This window comes from Talpa europaea (genome assembly GCF_964194135.1).
Source record: "Talpa europaea genome assembly, chromosome: 7".
Lineage (NCBI taxonomy): Eukaryota > Metazoa > Chordata > Mammalia > Eulipotyphla > Talpidae > Talpa > Talpa europaea.
Genome location: NC_140074.1, coordinates 25,457,788 through 25,480,577, shown reverse-complemented (window position 1 = coordinate 25,480,577; position 22,790 = coordinate 25,457,788). Strand labels below are relative to the sequence as shown.

Sequence of the window (22,790 nt, the reverse complement as noted above, 5' to 3'; positions counted from 1 at the left end):
GTGTCTTGGTGTAGGTCATTTTGCATTTAGATTGATTAATATTTAAATCAGTAAACTGTGACTATAGCAGACTACCCTCCATAATGTGGTGGATCTTATCCAAACAGTTGAAGGTTATAAGAGAAAACATTAAACTCCCCTAAAGAGAAAGGAATTCATCCTCCAGACTGCCTTTGAAGTCAAGACAACAACATCAACTGCTGCTGAAATTTCCAGACTGCTGTCCTGTCCTGTATTGTCAGACCCCAATTGCATCAGCCAAGTCCTAAAAATAAATCAATCTTCACTCTCTCTCTCTCTCTCTCTCTCTCTCTCTCTCTCTCTCTCACACACACACACACACACACACAACTATTGGTCCTATTTCCCTGAAAAACCCTGACCAACCAACCCAAAAACTAAAGAGAAAGAGAGTATTATGATTACTTTATATAATGAGAATGCATCTTGAAGTAACAAATAGCTTTATCTTCTTTATGGTTAGTGGAATTATGTAGAATAGGGTGAACCAAGGAGCATGGATTCAAGAGTCTGAGAATGAGAGCATAGATGATGCATTTTGACTAAAAAAGAAAAAAACATTATGTTCTCCAAAAATCATTACAAATGAGGTGGTTTATTGCCAGAGAAGAGACATATATGTCTAGGATCAGAAAAACTTGAGTCTTTTATGTATTGGACCAAATACATAAACTGAACTGAATATTATAAATTTGAGATTATAAAACTTACCTCATAGGATTTTTATGAGAGCTAAATGAGATTTATGTAATGTGACACTCCAAAATTATAGCTTGCTACAAGTATGTTCCTTCCCATTATTACATGTGAAATGATGCTGCTTTATAGGTTTTTATGTGTTTAATTGTAAACCATTAAAATTGCATAGACCAACAAGCATTAGCATAATATATAGTTAGGTATCTTGAGTAGTTACAAGATACAGAATATTTACTATATGTAAGATAATATGCTACATAGTCTTATTTAATTCTTGCTGAAATTATTTTACAAAGAAAGAAAAGTATAATCAGAAGAGTTAAAGAATTGTTTTGAAGGCCACACAACAAATAAATGACAAAACAAAAATTCCAAATTTTGCTGCTTTTTGTTCTACCACTGACTCTTGAGGTCAGTCATTAGCCTCTATGCAGGGACTACATCTGCTTTGCTCATATTAATGTGCCTGGTGCCTTGTATAATGGTTGGCATGCTGTAGAAGCACAGTACATATTTGAATGAAAGAAAAGGAAAAATCAGTTCTCTTTGAAGTCATTTTTTCCACATCTCTGACAATGAATTGTATATTTATCATACTAACCTGGATGGTGAATGAAACAGGGTCTTGCCACACTCTCCCATCCACAATAAAGCCTTGGTTTGTCCTGTCTGTGGCCACAAAAGTGAAGTGGTCAACCTGGGAGTCCCCTCCCAAGTGGCTATAGGCCACATTCTTGCTGTCCACATCTTGTTGAGTAAAGTTGTGTTGAAGCAGTATTGTCCCCCTCAGGTAGAGTTGGCCATATTGGGGGAGCTGGGCCACAAGGAAGGTGAGGTTTTCTGCTGCTGTGTCAGGATCTGTCAGCTGAAGGAGGTCAGAGGAAAGCAGGCCTATGGCCCCTTCGGCTACTCTCAGCCCCTTGTTCCTGGTCACCACAGGTAAGGCTCTGTCCACAGTCTCCACTGTGATCTCAAATACCCCGTGCTTGGTCTGCAGTCCATTGCTGACGATGAATCTGGCAAAGAGAGGCAAGGTAGCCTTCAGCATGGATTCTGGTGTCACCATCTACTGGAATGAAATGATAACAATACACACCTTTACTAAAGGACATGCTGTATTGTGACTCAAATGAAAACTCAAGGGCAATTCTTTCAGGACACCATTCTGTGCATTAATGCAGTTGCCAGTTAACACACAAATTAACCATTCTACACCCCAAAGTATTTTCTCAGCAACATTGTGTTTCTCAGCTCAAGTGATGGAGCAGGCTAATCCTGCCAATACTATTTCCCAAGTTGTTGGTACTTAGTGTAGTTCCTTGCCCCAAATAAGCATTTCACATCTAATTAGACCCATTGCATGAGTTTGAAGAGTACACTGATTTTATATATTTACAATTGGCAATGTATTTTCTTGGTATTTAATAAGTTAAATTGTTAAAATATTATGAAGCCTATTTTATTGTATTCATATATTTTCAAGGTAAATTTCTTTTTTTTTTAAGATTTATTTTTATTTATTTATACAAGCACTGGGTACAGTCAGAAGCGCGGCAGGGTGAGAGAATTCACCAGAGCCAGAGCGGGGAGCAGAGCAGGCAGAAGGACTGAAGTACACTGTTGAGGGGAGCAGCGGGCGGCAGGAGAGATCTGCGCGCCATGTTGGATCCCCCTGTGGTGGCTGGGGAGCAGCCAGGGATCAAACCGGTGCTGTAGAGGCTGTGGGCAGCTTCGCAACCCAGCGCTCAACCGCTAGGCCACCAGGGAGGCCCCTCAAGGTAAATTTCTTAAGAAGAGCTCTTTAATCTCCCCCTTTTTATTTCATTTTTTTAAAGATTTATTTATTTATGCATACAAGAACTGGGGTACAGGCCAGAGCTGCTGGGGGTGGAGGATTCACCAGAGTAGAGTGGAGAACAAACAGGCAGATAGGTTGAAATACATTGCTGAGGGGAGCAGCAGGTGAAATAGGAGAGGTCTGCTGAGCCATGTGGTTAGATCCCTGGAAGGACTGAGAACAAACTCAAGTTGCAGAGGCTGCAGATAGCTTCGCAGTGCTGTGCTTAATTCCTTGTGCCCCCAGGGAGGCCCCATCTCCCCCTTTTTAAACCTCCTTTGCACTATCTTTTGTAAAGTAAAAGATGGACTAGATAAGTCTAAAACATCATAGGATGTGCTAATCCATTATATTTTCTTGTGTTTCTATATTCATACCTATTAAGATATATGCAAGCTATCCTGGAAAAGGATTAGTTCCCTGCTTTAAAGGAAAGAAATTTATAGCAGAAAGGTCCAGAAACTTGGTGCAAGAGTACAAGGCAGGGAGGAGAACTCAGGTTTTTGACCTCATACCGCTGCTCTTATAGTTTTTAATAAATGCCTGCTCAGCAATCCACTTAGAAAATGCTGTCAGGCCTGATCACTGCCATAGAACTCTAAAGAGAAAGCTGAAATGACACAAATGGAAGATAAGCACATTCTCTCTCACTAGTGTGGATTTGTGATACCAGCATGTGCTTCTGGTTACACTGATCAGTAAATCACATTCCGCCCACCACTGCCAATCTCAAATTAAAACTAATTTAAGTTATCTTTAGAAATTTTCAAAATGTAATTGCTAAGGATAATTGAGAGTATTAATATCTTAAGCAAACAAAACATACTATTAAGCTGGAAAAGTTAGGAAATCATTACTTTTAAGTGGAACTGGCTAATTCAACACAGATCAAAAAAGTGCACTTTGAATTGCAGAGTTGCGTCTAATAGTTTTTCCCATGCACCATAGTGCTAGAAATAGTCATAGAGAATACACTCTTTACTCCATGGATATAAAACTAAAAATAAAGTTAGTGGAATATAACACTGACTTATGTAAGAATGTTTTGGAAGGTTCTTTTACTTAGAGAAGAGATGGGGTTTATATTTATTTTACTAATCCAATAAAGTTGACCAGTGAGTTATTAATACTTTGTAACATGTGGCCTGTCCTTCAGTATTTGAGGATTGATGTTTACTTCTGACCACAAAGGAACCTGATACCAGATTGTCTGAGCGCAGTGAGTCAAACAGCTTGCCTGGAGCAAAGGACTCAGGAGGAAGAGATTAACAAAGCTGGACAAAAAGTAGAGGAAGATGTATTTGAGTGAGTACAGATTTTGCTTTGAAGGCTAGACTAACCCTTTTCAGCTTTGTAGCTATCTAGTTGATAAGACTGTCTATAAGGAAAATATGATATGATAGAAAAAAGAATCTATGCCTGAAAAGTTAAAAGTGTTGTGAAATATAACATAAAGCAAATTTTGCTATTTCATACACCTAGATTTATAAAGAATACGACCTGTTTCCTACTCCTCCCCACCACCACCACTGCACTGTTTCTAGTTTGAATAAAGGTATTGAATTAAATTTAAAATTTTGATTAAGCAAAATCACATCGTTTTCTTTAAAAAAAAAACAGCTTTTCTTTGGTAAGTAAAACTTTTCATAAATATGTGCTCAGGAAACTTCATTGCTGGATCATGAAGTACTTACAATGTTTATTAATTTGTAAAATTAAAAGAAAGAACAGCACATTCAGAAAAATATGCATGTTCAACTTTTAGTCCCATCAACAGTTTCAAAAGTCAAGTGATATGCACTTTTAGTTATAAAAGTCATGTTCTATTTCTCAGGGAAAATTTTTCATGAAATTATGCCATTATTCCATTGTTTCCTTTTATTTTTTTCATGTTTCGTCTCTGTAGCCTCAAATCTGACACAAGATAATATAACGAGGAAGCAAGGTATTCCCTCATTGCCTCTAATTTCTCCTTTTTCTGCTTCACACATCCAGACAAAATTATGTTTCACGCTTCCTTTTTACCCTCTTTCACAAGTAAAGTGACTCTCCATTCCTTTCCAGACCCCCATATCAAAATGTGCCCTGTGAAGAGTGTTAAACCAGACATTTATAGTATAGCATAATTTTAAGCCATAGGACATGTATTTTCAGCATTAGCATTAATTGTGGAATTAAAGACTTGGTTCCCATTAAAGACATTTCAAGTATTGGTAGGAAAGATAGGAAAAGGAAAGGGGAAATAAAGGGAGAGCCACGCATGTGGGGCAAAGAGTATCTGATTCCAACTTTCCTTTCTGGAGACTGAATTTCAAAATTTCCTGAGAGGGTCCTCAAAGTTCAGTCTCAGGACAGCGGCCTCTATCTACGCGTGCATGACCTATGTGAGAGCACTCAAGTTGACTCATGGTCCAGGTTGCCTATGTCAAACTCCTTCCTGAGTGATGGTAGGGAACCGACATGCCGGAACTCGGCAGCGTGCCATCAGACAGATGGGAGTGAGGGCAAGCGGGCCAGGGACCATCTAAGAGTAAGAAATATGTTTACTGAGGTCAGTGTTCTCAGCTGAGGCACCAAGGCAGCTGTCTGCACTGAACTAAAGCTAATAAGCCAGTGGTGAAAAGGATGCAATTTTTAAACATGACTGGATCAAAAACATCATTTTGTTTTCATGATTAACAGCACAAACTATTCACAGAGACAAATTATCAGAGAGAGAGCCAGGGTGAGCGGCCATGGTTGACTTCCCAGTCCCAAGAAGCCAAGCAGAACAAGTGCAACCAGGGCTTTTCCTGTTTGCAAAGGTTGACCAGATGATCTTCTAAATGCCCCCCTCTTACAAAGAAACCCTCCAAACACATTCTCAATTTTTAAAACAACAGAGCCATTGCTATAATGGCGTCCATTCCAAGGTTAAGAAACTGGTGTATCGAGGTAGCAGCTCCTTCTGTGGGTCCATTTTGTTAAATTTCCTTTATTCTGCCCCCTGAGAAGAGACACGGCCAAGTTGACCACTGTTCTCATGAAATTTGGGGAATGACTTTCAGATCTGTCTGGGGTGCCTGCCTGGTCTGATTTCACCATTACCATGGTGCTTTCAAGCTTTCTGCATTTCCTGGCAATAGAGTTGGCTGAAGAATCTGCCATCTGTCATGGCATTTAAAAGATAAAAATGGAATCATAAATAGAGCCAGTTCCTCAGGAAAAAAAAAAAGTCCAGCCGGCATGTCAAAATGGAGGACATTAGCATGTTCTTTTAGTACCCGGCTGCCAGCAGCTGAAGTCAGCTTGCTAATCACTTGGTGTCATCTGTCCTAGAATGTGCTGCCAAATCTTTCTTCCAGGCCAGCAGCACCAAACAATGCAGGAGAAATTTATGATTCACAAAATATTTTTGCAGAAGGTAAAATCTGACCATTAAACTCCCCCGTTTAATTAATGCTGCCATATCTTACGTTAAAAAGAGAAAGGGGGAAAATCCACTACCATAGAATTTATCTCTTTCACCCAGCCAAATTCCTTGCCAGATTTAACAGCAAGCAACATAAATTTAGGTGGTTAGATTGGTTGCATATATTTAATTTTTAAAAAGCACCATGATCACACTTTCATTAAAACAGGCTTTCAGCTTTGGTTTAGTGCCACTTGACAAACAACACAGCAGTCCATGATAGGGTTAGTGAAATGACAAGATTAAAACGAGGTTCTCAGGCAGATGCTAGGCTCTTCCGTTATAAATATGCAAAATTGCTGGCCCAACATCAGAATGACACATTGAGGAGGTTCCTTCGCACAAGTTCATATTCTCCACAAATTTTTGGTGAAATAAGGTATGATGGAAAGAGCTCTCCAACATGAGATCTCAGTCCAAATTCAGTTTTGATAGTCAGTTATGTCCATTTAGGTGACTTTCTTTACCACTTGGAACCTCGGTTTTCCCATGGATACAATGGGAACAAACCATCTCTTCAAGGTGGTAGTGCAAGAAATGGTATAAAAACAAGGGTCTAGCACACTGTCTGAAAAATTGCACGTGGTCAGGCAATACTAACTTTCCCTCATATAAATGAAAAAATTGGGCTAAATCAATGTTTTTTGACAATTGTCATTTATTTTCTTCCTGTTAATCTGTTTCTTAATCTTAAATCATTCACACAACATCTTCATAATTTTTGGTATGTTTTGGTGCTACCTGTACTTTTATTACTTAATATTTTGCTTGGTAGCAACTTACTTTTTTACTTAAATGCACTTAAAAGGAAACCTTTAGCTACCCAAAGCTGCAAATTTTAACTACTAAAACCTTGATCACCATGAATAGTACAAAAATAAATGCAAGAAAACAATGTTTTAATTCTAGCTAGATCTTGTTGCCCAAACACTTGGTACTGAAAACTTTTCTTTGTTAAAAAGGAAAACGAGTGAATATTGAAGAATTATTGAGGATATATTGGCACCCACTTGAGAATTCCTTCTTCAAACAATCAGAAGGATTCAGAAAACTTCAAGGGAGTTACTTCTCACACTTGATCCCCTATCATTTACTATTTCTTCCTGTACCAAACCATGTCATTTGGCATCTTTGTGACACTGGTGGTGCAAATCACTTTAAGAAACAGTGTGTCAGACTTTTTATTAACAGAAAATCTTGACCAGAAACCCAATGTGCAAAAAAACATTTAAAAACCAAAATTGAAAAAAAAAAGCCATTAAAAAGCAAAACAAAGCTCCATCAGTTAATTGGGGTGAGGGTGCCAGAGGCCCATCATCAGAGTACCATCATTTGTCTCCACGAGGCCCATTGAGGGTTTCTGCACTCCTTACAGCTCCTACAAACATTCTTGGAACAATGGATTGAACCAGATCTGTGTTACTAGTCCTGATGGGCAGAGTTTTTAAAAATACAAATTCTTGGACTTTGCAAAGTCATCTCATCACAAGGATTTGTGATTTGTGTTTTTATAAATCTTCCAGATAATTCTCTTGAGGATCGAGAAAATTAGAAATTTGCTAGGATAAATGATTTCCAAAATGCCATCTATTATGAATCACTATAGATATTAATTAGGTTATTTTCACAAGATTTGACAATCCTCATATATAAAGATTTTATTTTTCATTCTCAGTTAATCATCACCAGGTGACTAATACCTAACCTTCATTTCTGAACATCCTTTTGCCTTCATTCACTGGCTCCTCCACAAAGGTTACTGGTTTCTGCAATACAAACATTAATGAGTTCAGCAGACTCTTCTGTGGGTAGTGACTGGGGGAAGAGAGACTAGACGGGAGCAAGAAGTTCCAAAATCAGGTGTAAAATTTAAAACTCTGAATCTTATATACATGGATGAAATCAAGAAGTAGCCACCATCTATTAGCAACCAGAAAAATTGTTGTTCTTTATAACTTCTTACTTCCTTCAAGATATGCTTGGTGTTGTAAGGATCAAGAAGTGGGGGAAGGAGGCTCAAGGAACAAATGTGATTAATAGTAGTAGTAGTAGTAGTAGTAGCAGCATCAGCAGCAGCTAATAGTTATTTGGTTCCTCCTAAGATATTGTTTTAAGTACGTTACATGCATAAATCTATTTAAACCATCCCAAAACCCTTTGAGGTAGATGTCATGAGCAGCATTACTTTTCATATAAGAGAAAATGGGCACTCATAAAGGACAGAGTTGGGAGTATGGAGGCTGGAAAATAAAATAAAATGAAAAACAATTGTGGAACCATTCTCAGTCTGGGTAACAACCAACCAACTAAGCCATTCTGAGGCCAGAAGTTGTTGGAGGTCAGATCCCAGGCATGTCTGGGTACCCCAGCATTTGAGGTGTGCCCAAACTTGTCCACAAATGAAATCACAACATCAAGCCATGCCCACAATTGAAATTCAATCCCTGCTTGACAAACCTTCACCAATCAGAATTGCAAATGACTGAAAACCTCATTTGCATATAGTGACACACAACAACCCTTTTTGCCTATATAAGGAGCAACCCAGCAGAGTTCTTTTTTTTTTTTAAAGATTTTTTTTTTTATTTATTTACACAAGAACTGGGGTACAGGCCAGATGTGTGGGAGGGTGAGAGGATTCACCAGAGACAGAGTGGGGAACAGAACAGGCAGACTGACTGAAATACACTGCTGGGGGGAGCAGGGGCGAGACAGGAGAGGTCTGCATGCCATGTGGGACCCTCACCTGCCGGCAGGGATCTAATGGCAGCTGCAGAGGCTGCAGACAGCTTCACAGTGCTGCGCTCAACCGCCTGCGCCACCAGGGGAGACCCTCCCCAGCAAAGTTCTTTGGACATAAACCTGAAGCACTCCTTGAGAATGTATCCTGGACTGCTGAAGCCAGGGACAGGCATAATCTTGACTGTAATACTCAAACTGCAAAGCAAAGCTTCAACTGTAACACAGTTGCTGTAAATTCACCCCACTAGGTATAGGAGTTACAGGGCCATAAGTGATCCCACACATGCTCCTTAGTGACTATACTATGCCACTTCTCAAGCAAAAGAAACAGCATGAAAAGGAATCTTCACAGCTCATGTTTTTGCTAATGTCTACCAAGACTCAAACACTGAATTGTTATTAAGATACTGTTAAGGTCATAGGTCAAGAGAAAAAAGCAGCTATTCAAATTTCCTGGGATTTTTTTAACAGTTGAACTATGCAAATCATCATTTGAAATGCTAAAATAGCATGCAAGATAATCTTTACTGACATTTAAACAGTGCTTTGTATTGTGGATGTGTTGAACTTAGGTCAATAAAATGTATGATAGAGTGCTATTTGGACATGGGTATGTGAGAACACTCAATATTTTATAGGAACTCACTGAATAATATAGGAACATGCTACATTTTTGTTCTTTTACAGGGTTCTTTTGAAGGTTGTATTCTAACATGATCAAAATTATCCAAGAATGGATAATGAATTGCAACTGACTGAAACGGCAGATGAACCAGTAGTCTCAAAGCCTCCTTCATTACTGGCAAAATCCAGGGTTGGGTATGGGCTATGGTTCCCCCAAAGGCTGGCTCATCCAAACCGTCCTGGTTCCTATGCTAGGTCTGGAGATCTGTATTTCAATCAAGGACCTCCAGTTTGGCTAGCTTTGAGAACTGCTACATATAGGTGCTGTAGAATTTTCTTCCTTTATGTGACTGGAAACAGATTTCAATATTTTACACATGAATAGAGACTTTCATTACTATTGTATCTTTGCCTTTTCACTAGATTGTTATTCATCCCAATGATTTATTTGATACAGAATCCTTGAACAGGTGCACAGCCACCAATTAAAACCTTGTTTCTATGGGGAAATATGATCCACTTTATGACAACATGATTTATGATATAGTTACCAGAACACATTGTGTCAAAAGGCAGTGTCTGCTTATGCCAAATGTTTACTAGTAAATATATTTTCCTCTGAAAAACATGCTCAAAAAAGAGGTAAACTATTTCTCTACATCTCTCTTTAGCTGGGATCCTCAGGTCTTCACATTACAATACAAGAACAGCTTGCATTTAAATTTGCTTATGTGTTTATTTTTAAACAATCCCTAATTTCTTGCCTTGTTGCTGTCATTTTAACTGTGCACTTCACCTTTCTTACACCTAGGAAGTAAAAGAAGAATCACAGCTGGAAAATGATTCATTTCCTCCTCCTTTTTTCTTTCTAAATATTTATCTAGGGGAGGGGTTCTGAAAAGTTTCTTTGGGACTCACCTGAATGTGTCACTGGGGACAGCTGCCTTGCCCTTATGTACATAGCACACTGTCTGCCCTGCTATGTCCATTTGGCTGAAGCTTGTGATGGGAACTCCAGGATAGCGGACATATTCAACCTGACCATATCGTGGGGAGGAGGTGATGACATAGAGCAATTCTTCAGGCTTGTCTGTTCCATCCACAGCAAGAAGAGTAGCAGTTGTCAAGAATCCTCTGTTGCCTTTAGATACCACAAGTGGTTTTGCAAGGATGACAATGTCACCTGTCAGGCAGAAAAGGTTGTAGTCAAGAAACAGATTTAAAAATTTATTTAAAATGTCCAAGCAAGCCAAACTGTGCAGTAACCAAACTTAACATGATGTAGAAAGGCTTATATAACTATCACTAATAAAAGAATTATGCAAAGACAGCAAGATATTACACAGAAGGGGACATATTTGGTCAGTGAATACACAAGATACTCAGTCTCATTACTGATTATGGAAATTAAGCTCAGGATCACAATGTCATTATCTTGTAACCTGTGACTGGAAAAATGTAGATATCTGATACCAACTGGGTAAGAGGGTGTATGTAGATCAAGAGAATCTTGCATATGATTCTGGTAGAATATAAATCAGTACACAATATTTTATAAAGACTTACACAGTCACATTCACCTTGACCCAATGATTCTACACCAGCTATGTATTAGAATTCTTTCATGTGCACTTGTATCCAGACTTATACCAGAATGGTCATTGCAGCTCTGTTTGTAATTGAAAACACTGGAGACAATCCAAATGCCTTTTTAAAAGGTGAATGTATAAACAAACTGTGATCTAATCATAGAACGAAATTCTGCACAGTAGCACAGTGAATGGACTACAACTACAAGCAACAACACAGATGTACTTTATCAACATTTGTTAGCTGCATGAACAAGTCCTAGAAAACTAAACAAACCTAAGAAAATAATTAACAAAAAATTCAGGATGGTATTTCTCTCTGGAGAATGGGAAGAACACATGGGAAAATGGTCATTACTGTTAATATTCCAGTCTGAATTGTATGGTAGTTGCACAGGTTTTTAAAAAGAATGTATTTTAAAAAAAATGTGTAATGACTGTATGAACAAGCAATGCAGAAGTGGGTCACATGGACTAATGATGCAGTGCTCCAGAAACTAAAGATTGTCATCTATTTTCACTCCTCAAAGTTCATATAAAAAATGATCATTAAGTAATATACAGAGTTTCTTCTATATGCCAGGCATGGAGCTACCAACTCTTACATCTTCACACCAATACCACGAGGTTATAAATGAGTAAACTATAGATGAGGTATAGAAACGCTAATGAATTTGCTAATAATTATACATCTAATGGCAGTTGGAGCTAGAATTTGAATTCAAACCAACTGATTTAGAGCACAAACACCAACACTGTATTAGATTTATTTGCCCTCTTTAATATATAGGGAGTTCTTATAAATCAACACTAACCTGGTCGGTACCCAAAAGGAAGTCTGTGTAGCTAAGTCAAATACAATAAAAAATTTTCCATTCCAAAATTTCAGTAATGTGAAGATTGGGAAACTCTACTTGATAATCAAATTGTTCTTTTTGGTATGTTATGCTTTTAGCTCAAAATGCTATGCAGCTAAACTTCAATGTAGAATCAAAGACTACTTTAAGTCAGAACATGAGCCCCACATAGTAAAGAGGGAGGTTAGTTGAAAAATCAAGGAAGTGAAAAGAATGAGGAAGTCTGGGAAAACAAAAAATCACCCAAAAGATATTTCACAGGAGCAGAAGATGGATCTGACCTGGAGGCGAGCATATCTGGGTTTTCCCTCAATGCCCTTTTTTTTTCCCAGCACAATAATGGCACAGTGTGGATTAGGGTCCATAATAAATGACACCCTTTAAACTTCTCTCAGAGATCACCCTATCAGGACTACGACATGGAATATATTTGCACAATGGAATACTACTGAGCTATTAAAAAAAATTAAATCTGGCCATTTGGGACAACATAGATAGAAGGGATTATGCTAAACAAAATAAGTCAGAAGGAGAGAAAACAAACATAGGCTAATTTTATCCATATGTAGGAAATAAATGAGACAGAGAAACAGGCAAAACTAATCAAAACACACTAGAAATCTCACTGTAGAATTCAGGCTATGAGAGCGGAAGGGTGGGGGGCATGGGGAGATAAAAGGGGAAATTAACCTAAAGGACAAGGGTTTAGGATTGGGGTGCTTTGGTGATGAGGCATGAAGAGGTATGACCCTGTACTCCAAAATCATACACAGTGTTGAAAGCCAATGTTACCACCACACAGACAAAACCACAACAAAAAATACAGTTAACAAAATAAATACACTTAAACTAAAATATAAATTCATCTTGTCATTTTTGCCACTTTGCAAATCAGAAGACACCGCATAATTGGGAAGTATACTATTTACAATAGTTTCCAAATGGAAATAACCCAAATGCTCAATATGTTCAATACTAGGGTTATGGTTTTGGCTAACAATTGAGTAAAATTTTAGTTAGTAGATAAAAATTATGGTCATCATAATTATAACAATTGTAAAATTATATGTAACAAATATAAAGTTAGACTACAACTTGAGAAAACACATGCTAAGTGAAAAAAAAAAAAGATACAACACTGTAGAGATAAAATACCATAATTTAAAAAGAAACAGAGAAGCGGGCCTCCCTGGTGGCACAAGGGTTAAAGACACGGTGCTATCAAGCCATTGCCAGCTACTGTAGCAAGAGTTCAATCCCAGGAGGTGACCCACAGGGTGCAGCAGACCTCTCCTGACTCACCCGCTGCTCCCCTCAGCAGTGTATTTCAGCCAATCCGCCTGTCCTGTTCTCCACTCTGTCACTGGTGAATCCTCTCCCTCACCCCCCCAACACCTCTGGCCTACACCCCAGTTCTTGTATGCATAAATACAAATAAATCTTTTTTAAAAAAGAAACAGAGAAGAAATCTAAAACTTTTGAAAATGTCAGTATGTAATGGTGTCCACTCTGTAAGTGTTCACAAAGCCACATGTTGGTGGCAATAAATGCTGATGATTTGCTCTCCAGTCTCATTTCCTCTTCCTGGGAGTAGTTTCTATTACCATCCCCCCTGAGAATGACAAGTGGCTGCAATTCAGTCACTGGGATGTGTAGAAGACAAGTAAGCTGCCTTTAAACTTAGCCTATAAAATTCTCTCATTTTCATTCATATCTCATTTTTGGAATGACTCCAAGGTTTCAGAGCAAAGGATCCTCTAGCTAAACAGAAGCCCCAAATGGCTCTGTAGTACAGAAATCTCTTCTACCCATAGCAATGCACTGGCTTAACCAATGTGAAGACATTCTACCTTAATATATTAGTTGTCTACCCTAATATATCACTGGTAACAGTAACCCCCAACACACTCCCAGACATATAATAAACACAGTATTACATTAGCAGAGAGAAATAAATGTGTGCCATAATATCTAAATTATCTGAGTCACTTATTAGATATGTTCAAGGAACATATTTTACAATGAAGTAAATAGCAAATAATATATATTACTATACTACCCAAAATAAACATCTCAAAGTCAATCAAGATGACTTAATTTTTTTTTAATTTGGGACAATTTTAATTCTACCAGACACATGAAGTAAGATCTTTACTATACTTATGCATCCAATTTAGCTCTGAGCCTCCTGACAGCCAAAGCAAAAAAAAACCAAAAAAACAAAAAAAGGAAGCATTCAGGAAAGTAGTCAAGTATAAAATGAGAATCTAAGACTGCTTAGTAATGGGAATGCACAGATCCTGAACTATTTAGATAAACACTATGTGACCCTCCTCACATAGATTTTATGTAAAATTTTGGGGTGGTGATATTTCGTTGTCATGAGCTTACACTCCCTTGCTGAGCTTTCTTTTCAATATTTTTTTCACTCTCCTACCATTTATACACTGCCAAATCGTAGCAAATGAGATTGCTTAATTAATTCAAGAGAACTTATTCTCTTGTATTGTTTTCTCTTGTCCCTAAACAGTACATATTAGCACTTTCAAAGTAAAATGAACAACATTCCAACATTTTCAATGACAAAACACCTTTTTGTTATCTTTTTTATTTTTAAATGTATTTATTTTTATTTCCTTGTTTAATTACATTGGAAATATTTTTCTTTGAAATTTCATTATGAAATAATAATTCTTTCCTGAAGATAAAACTAGAGTTATTACATTAATTTGGTAAAACTTAAAGCAAAAAAAAAAAGACAATTAGTGTAAACTATGCAGCCTTGTTGTAGGCAAGACTGGATTTTCAATGAACGTTCTTAAATAGAGCAAATAGGGAATGGATTGGCTGCTGTCATGAACCCATAGATCCCAAGCTAAGCAGGTGAGGAACCATCACATGGAATCATAAATGATGAGATTTTAGGTGTAAGGGATAGAAAGAAGGAGGGAGTGAGAGAGCGAGGGAAGAAAGGTAAGGGGACAGTTTAACTGCTTATATCAGTCCATTCTGGTTATAAAAGTTGATCCCCAAAAACTTTGCTATAAATGCTTTTACCTTTTTCCATATTCCTGATGGTAATGTGGCAGTCAAATGCAGGTGACCTGTTGGTGCCATCCCAGAGGTAGAAGGTGAAGCTGTCTTGGTTCTGGGAATCCATGGCGCCAGTGTGAGCATATCTCAGCAAGTTCAAATCCACCTCCTCCTGAGTGCACTTCATGCCAGGGTGGAGAGGAGCCCAGTCCCTCCCTATCTGAAAGGTGCCATAATTAGTCAGGTGTCTATGTTGGTTTACCCCCACCCACGCTGTGTTAGTATACATTTTCCATATCTTCAGAAAACCACCAATATGAATATTCCAGGGACATTCAAGACTCAACTTGTTAGCATTTTATCTAATTTTTTTCCTTTCAAGGAACTATATGAAGATAATTTAAGACCGGGCCTCCCCTGGTGGAGCAGCGGTTGAGCGCTGGGCTGTGAAGCTGCCCGCAGCATCTGCAGCACCGGTTCAATCCCCGGCCGCTGGCAAGGGTTCCACATGGTGCGACAGCCCTCTCCTGCCTCGCCCGCTGATCCCCTCAGCAGTGTATTTCGTCAGTCTGCCTGTTCTGCTCCCCACTCTGGCTCTTGTGAATTCTCTCACCCTCCCGCACTTCTGACTGTACCCAGTGCTCACATAAATAAATAAATAAATAAATCTTCAAAAAAAAAAAAAGATAATTTAAGACCATGGGAAAAACTACCTTCAATAAAAATATTTTTAATAGTCATGTGATAATTCAATAGTAGTGCTACATCCAAGGTATTTATCACAGGCAATCATAGCTGATTAAATATTCCAATTAATGAGAGCAGGTGGGCAATTGAGCTGCTGGAATAGGATCTTTAAAAAATTAAATGTGTTTCATTTGGGGTTTCCTTTTTTTAGTTCATATTATTGTACAACAGGTCAGTGCAATTTTTTAAAACTGCTTTGTTATTTGAAATAGATAAAACAAAAATAGAATGGATATATTTACCCCACATAATATTTTCCAGCCTTACTAATGCCCAAAGAAAAATAACAGGATCCCTATCATTCCCTACATTTATATTCTGAGACAGCAAAAAGTACAACAACAAATATATTATTTTTATTGGAATCTTCTAAAAGCAAGCAAATATTAATTAAACATAAATTCTGTCAGAAGTTCAACGCAGAAATTGTGGCATTTTCAATTAAAAGAGGTTCTTATGCTGGGGATAAGGACACTGACAATTGATATAAAACAAGGCAAATCTGTATCTGGTTTAAAATTCTATTGCTATTTTCTTAAGATACATAGCTTTCCCTAAGAAGAGCTCATGAAAGCCACTTTCATAATTCAAACTATGTCATTTTAAAAATTTACTATGTTACTCTCTTGTGCTTTTCCTGTCTGGTTTAAGCGACAAAAACAGAAATTTTTATCATTTGGTTTTTACTTCCCACGGACTCCAACTCCTGCCAAAATGCTTTGCTCCCACTCTCCTCACTCTGCTACCATTTCCCTTTGTCGTTCTATTTAATAAAGTTGCCTCTTCTTTAAGACTCTTGCCCATCTGATGTTTGTGCAGCTATGTTCTGCTCCAATGATCACTGGATGAAAGTTAATTACATTGTAATAATTGAGCTCACTGTTTATTTCTGCCATAAGATCTATTTGCAGATTTAATTTCTAAAGCAGATTCTCTTTTAGAGTTTAAACTCGACAGCCTGCACTTCTACTTAACTTTTTCATTTATTTTTTTTTCCCAGAAAGTAAATACAAAAAAATATCTTTTGTGCTCACATTCATCAAATTCCCCACTTGCAGTCCCAAATGCACATTTTGATTTGACAAATTTATTTGCAAGCCCAAAAAGAAGAAAGTAAGAGTGAGACTTAATATGGGGAAAACTAAAGAAAATCAATAAGAAAAGAAGAACCCCTTGAGGAAGTCCATGAGGCCTGGAGTCCTGGTCCCTGGCCTTGGAGAAATTTGAAGAACCCCTAGGGATCAGGGGAAGAACTATGTGGCACTAATGCTGGGAACCTGGACCCATCTGGATTTTCACATATCCAAAACACTTCAGTTCCCAAGCCACCCAAATGTGTGAGCCGCTACTGCATTTCTGCTTCATTACTCTTTGAAATGAAATAAGGACACAGCTGTACCTCAATTTAAATCAGTGATTGCTCTTCACTCTGATTCTCTATGGTGCCTACAATCTAAGACAATCAAGCTGTTCCACACAGAATGAATCCTTGATGCTTTTCTAGGACCATGTCTACATTAGATTAAAAGTTAAACATTCAGTCAAGTAATCACACTGGGGATGGCTGATGGTTGTTGTTGCTAGTCTTCATCCACCATTTACATAAGTATTTTGATGGATTACTCAAATAACCCTCTCAAGTGACTGATCTATAATTTGTGTTGGGCTAATCCTTGGATGTCACACAAACAGTCTGAATCGGGCTGACATTTTGCTATTCCAGGACTAAAATGAAGTAAGGAATGGTTATCAGATCACAGAGCAAGTTGTCAGAAGACTTAGCAATGAAAGCAGATGACCTTATTCCCAGCATGCTTGAATGTTTTCATGTGCATTTGCTTTCCACCACATCATTTCCAGAACACACAACATCCAGGAATGTTAATTCATAATGTCATGCAATTCACTGGATTCAAATATGGCAACTGTTAAACCTGACAGATATGAGGGGACTGTGATGATATCAGTGTCACTCTATACTTTTTAGTTCAAGATTTTGCCTATCTAAACCTTAACATGAGGCTTCTGGTACTGCAAGGAGAAGAGAGAGTAGACAACAAGGGGAACAAAACCTTTTGACTTTTAAATCTATTTCACATATATTCATAAAAATTTGGCATATTAGTTTAAATATACTTTTACTATACTAGCAACTGTACTTCTTGGGATTTCCCCAGATGAACTGACATTCTCTGTCCTTATAAAAATCTGCACACAGATGTTTATATATGTTAAAATTGTTGAGACTGGGCAGCAACCAAGAAGTCCTTCAGTAGGCAAGTGGCTAAATCAATGGCCATACTTCCAGACGATGGAATTACTCAATGCTAAAAAGAAATGAGCTATCAATTCATGAAAAGACATTGAAGAACCTGAAATGTATATTATTAAGCTAAATAAGCCAATCTGAAAAGGCTACCCATTGCATGATTCCAACTATATGACATTCTGGAAAAGGCAAAACTATGAAGACAGCAAAGAAGATCAATGATTACCAGGGATTTGAGGGGAGGGATGGGTGGATAGGCAGAGCACAGAGGATTTTTTGGACCATGACCCTACTCTGTGTGGGTTCATGTTATTATACATTTGACAAAAATTTTAAATGTATTTAAAAATACATCAAGAGTGAACCCTAACATAAATTATGGACTCTGAGTGATAATGCCAATGTAGCTTTAGCAAATGGAACAAGTGCTTCACTCTAATGGGGGAGGTTGATTATGAAGGTGAACTTGTGCTTGGGGAGGGGGACAAAGGCTACATGGGAACCCCGTGCTTTCTTGTCAATTTGTAATGAACCTCAAATTGCTCTAAAAATAAAATATATTCTTAAAAGCTTAAATCTGGTGGAAATGAAGATATCTCAAAGGACACCTAATTCTCATCAAAAACTAGATATCTTGCTTTCCACAGTAACTCCCTCCCCCCAAATTTAGGTACAATCACAGGGACTAGGAAGCAATGAAGAGATGTAATATCACTTCAGTTTTTCATAAGTTGAATATGAAAATGAATATTTAGAATAGTGTGAGGAGTTCCCCTCAAATTAGGAAAACTACTCCTCAGCAAAATATGTCTACTAGATAATAAATTTAATTATAGAAATGTATGTATTAAGAAAACTTATACCTGCTATATTGGTTTTAAAAAATAAAATTAAAACTACTAACCTTAAGCTGAAGTTGCCCATTTTGGGGAAGCCTTTCAAATATATAATAAATCTTCTCTCTGGGTGAGTCTTCATCTCTGGCTGAAAGAACAGCACTAGAAATAATACGAGTTTCACCCATACTTACTGTCATTTCAGCCTTCCTGTAAAAAGGAAAATATCTGTGTTGATATCAAAATAGAAGATCTTGCTTCAGCGGGAGACACTCATAAAGACTATTACAATTCCAATCTTCAACAATCAAGGAATGTTACTCAAACCGAAAGTACTGAAAATGATGAGTCAGTCTCATGAAATGGCATTTACTTGACTTTACAAGTGTCCTAACAGACAGTCAGCAACAGGCACAAGGTACCAGGTGTTCACACACTTGCAGATGTTTTCATGCATAGAACTTTGAACTTTGTAATAATTTATTTTATTAAATGATTTTGTTGCCATTATTTCATTTGATAGTCACAATAACAGTTCCATGAATTAAAAGGGCCAGGTACTGTTTTAATTTTACAGGCAGAAACTTAGAGACTTATCCACAGGTGTTGGTGTTATGGTGTTCTAGTCTTTATGCTGCATGATGAGTTGTGTGATGTTCAAGGAATCTGCCACCCTCTACACCACTCTCCCTCTCCCTGGTATGTTCTGGGAAACTACTACAGGTCAGGTCCTGGCATCTTGATCAGGAGGCTGGATCAGTGAGCTGCTGCAGCTTCTAATGCTGCTATGGTATTTGCAGGTTCAATCTGGTGCTGCTGTTTTCATGGCCGATGTGGTCATTTTCCCTGATCTCAGCCAAGTGAGAGATGCCTTTCTTCCTGCCTGAGTTTTCAGTTCTCATTGTGGCCATCACACGTGGCACACAGCCTCTGTCCAGCTGGACAGCTTATTTCTGAGAGAAACTCAGGAGTTTACTTGGGGCTCAGCATCACTCTCCACAGTCTCCCGCTCCTCTGAGACGTCCAAGTCCAGGTACCTCAGCTTTAACATCTTTTACTCAGGGTAAGTTTCTTACCTACTCAGGAGTGAGATAATCTATTTCCTGGCAATAGGAGGTGACTTTGGCCTACCTATTTATTGAAGAATATTAATCTCATTATTCTAGTGTTTAACTGTTGGGAGAGACACCACGCAGTGAGCAGAAGGGCCTTGACCTGAGTCCCTAAGGCATGTGAAAACACATGCGTCTTGGAGAAAAACCTCTGAGTGACAGGACTTGGTGTTGAGTGCCCGGAAAGTGACCTGAGTGGAGTCAGGCCTCTACATCTCCACAGTCTTAGAATAACAAAAATAATGAGCGAACTTCCCAAGCTCTAGCTAGGGGGCGATAAGACTATGTGTGTGAGAACTAACCACCTGGAACCCTACTGACTGAAGTAAATAGATAATAGTAAGAAAGTAGACTAATCATTCATACGTGTTGTCAGTATATGTATGCTTTGATGTTACACCTGCTGCAATTAAAATAGTATATAATGAGCACTAAGACAATAAAGATTTACTGCATGCTGGACATGACAGTCCCCCATGTCTGATTTCCCTCACCGTCACGTCCCAGGTCCAGGACTCACTAAGTCCACATTTAACCAGTTAGTTGAGGGTATGTGTAGATTAGTGGTAGTTAATATAAACAGAGTAATCAAAATAGACTATATGATGGAGATAAAAAATTGGTAGGAAGAAAGTGTCAGAATTAAATATCAGAGAAACCAAGAGAGAAGAAAGTGCATCATTGTCTGTATTGTCTGAGGAACCCTGAAAAGTTCTGTGGGCCAGGATTTTGGTACAGGTTATTTATCTGGAAAGTGATTTCCAAATAATTAATGAGTGAGGGATGAGACCGAGAAGGGGTAAAAAGCAACAAAGGTATCTGCTATGCAATTGGGACTACATCTTGCTGGGGCTCCTTTGAAGAACCATATAGAATATGCCTCAAATTGTGCTTCTGGGGGGTGAGAAGCTGGGACATGGGTTTATCCACTACTTCTATAGGTTGAAGTTTGCCCTCAATGTTCTCCATTGTACCTGGACATGGAGTAAATGAGCCACTGATGGTTCAGAGAAGCCCTAAGGCAGAAAAGTGGGGCAATGTACCATGAGTCTTGCAGTGGGCACTGAGAGTGTGCATAGTGCATTCCACCACAACTGCAACCAGAATCAGGTAAACTGAGGGGACATGACATGGCAACCCAAAAGAATCTACTATAGTGTCTGAAAGGAATATCAAAGAAATGGTGTCAAAAGCTCTGATGGGGTCTAGCAACATGAGAAGAGCCACAGTGGGTGACTCTTTTAAGATTTATTTATTTTTGCATACCAGAGCTGGGGCACAAGCCAGAAGTGTGGGGGAGGTGAGAGGATTCACCAGAGACAGAGTTGGGGAGCAGAACACACGGACCGACTGAATTACACTGCTGAGGGGAGTAGCGGGCAAGACAGGAGAGATCTGCTGTGCCCTGTGGGTTAGCTCCCTGGCCAGGGATCAAACTCATGCTTCAATGGCTGCTGATAGCTTGATAGTGCTGAGACTTAACCCCTTGTGCCACCAGGGAGGCCCAACAGTGGGTGACTTTTAAGGGAGGAATTTTAACAAAGAGTTGGAAGTTGGATTCAGTGAGCAGAAATGAAGAAGGCATGCACAAGATATTCTCCAGTCTTTCAGTTTCAGAATAAGAATACTTGCTGGCAATAATGTTAACAACTAACACTTATGAGCACTTACTATGTAGTAGCCAGTCTTCAAGTACTTATACATGTTTTTATTCATTTAATGCCTGCAATAACATGAGGTCAAGAGGACACTATTACTATCCTGCGTGTATGTGCTCTGAATGTGTGTAAACATGTTAGTGCATGTTTTAAAATATTTAGTCCACTGTTTATTCCATACTGTATCTCTCCAGTTGTTCTTAATTATTTATAACTAGAACTTTTACAAAAATATCAAATAATTAAAAGAGTAATTTAAAAATTCTTAAGGAGATGTTATATTAATTACCATTTGCACTAAAGATTTTAAGTGCCTGAGTAGGAGAGACAAGTTATTATAGAAAAGAGTTGTCAAAGACTTGATTCTCTGGGAAACACACCATTTACACCTAGTATTCCAGACCTCACAAGACGTTATAGGACTCTTTTTGGTAACTTACTTGTTCAGCATTGGTTTCTCATCATTAACTGGGGTGACCTCTACTGCAATGGTTTTAAGAATCTCATGTTTCCCATCTGACAACTGGATGGTAAAGTCATCAACAAGGTTTTCTGAGTCATCATGCACATACATCAACCTCATCCCTGAAAGAACAGGAGAAAGAAAAAGTAAATCTTTCTTAGGATAGAACCACTGCAAAACAGGGATGATCTATCTTAATTTCCAAAGCATTGGTATTACCAAGAGTTAATCAGTGAAACTGAGTAAAATGAAACTTATTTTACAAAGTTAGAGTCCCTTCTTAGTCCTTTTTTTTTTAAAGATTTATTTATTTATTTTATACAAGAACTGGCATACAGGTTAGAAGTATGGGAGGGTGAGAGAATTCACCAGAGCCAGAGCAGGGAACAGAACAGGCAGACTGATGAAGTACACTGCTGAAGGGAGCAGCAGCAAGGCAGGAGAGGTCTGCTGCGCCATGTGGGGATCTCCCTGGCCGGCAGGGAATTGAACCGGCACTCCAGAGGCTGTGGACAGTTTTGCAGCGTGGTACTGAACTGCTGCGCCACCGGGAAGGCCCCCCTCTTAGTCCTTTAAAAATTCCTTATTTAAGTACACTAGTATTCAATAAGTTTCTTTTTTATAATCAGTGAGAAGATGATAGATTATATACTAAATTGTGTAAGAATAATGTTGATGAGATGTTTAAATAAAAGAGAAAATTAGTTACTTGGAGGAAATTATAATTAGATACCTACCTCAAGTCAATAACCAAAATAAATTCTAGATGAATGAAAAATTAAGTAAAAAAACTCCCTATTTTTAAAAAACACACCAAGCATCCGTATAGAAATGCAAGGGAGCTTGAATATC

At 38.2% G+C, this 22,790-nt stretch overlaps 2 protein-coding genes across 3 annotated transcripts in view; both read right to left on the bottom strand.

Moving 5' to 3' along the window:
* LOC311173148 (FRAS1-related extracellular matrix protein 1-like) overlaps positions 1–1,786 on the bottom strand; it is a gene marked incomplete at both ends in the record, with an annotated part of 36,860 nt that extends 35,074 nt beyond the window's left edge. For both annotated transcript variants that reach the window (XM_084236954.1, XM_084236955.1), the window contains one exon: positions 1,322–1,786. In XM_084236954.1, the coding sequence (XP_084093080.1) occupies positions 1,322–1,786 (465 nt within the window). The remainder of the gene's footprint in view (positions 1–1,321) is intronic.
* Positions 1,787–10,153: 8,367 nt separating this feature from the next.
* Positions 10,154–22,790, bottom strand: part of LOC311173668 (FRAS1-related extracellular matrix protein 1-like) — a gene marked incomplete at both ends in the record, with an annotated part of 65,922 nt that continues 53,285 nt past the window's right edge. The window contains 5 exons of the mRNA XM_084237769.1: positions 10,154–10,181; positions 10,293–10,557; positions 14,878–15,073; positions 18,774–18,915; positions 21,916–22,060. Of these exons, the coding sequence (XP_084093895.1) occupies positions 10,154–10,181; positions 10,293–10,557; positions 14,878–15,073; positions 18,774–18,915; positions 21,916–22,060 (776 nt within the window). The remainder of the gene's footprint in view (positions 10,182–10,292; positions 10,558–14,877; positions 15,074–18,773; positions 18,916–21,915; positions 22,061–22,790) is intronic.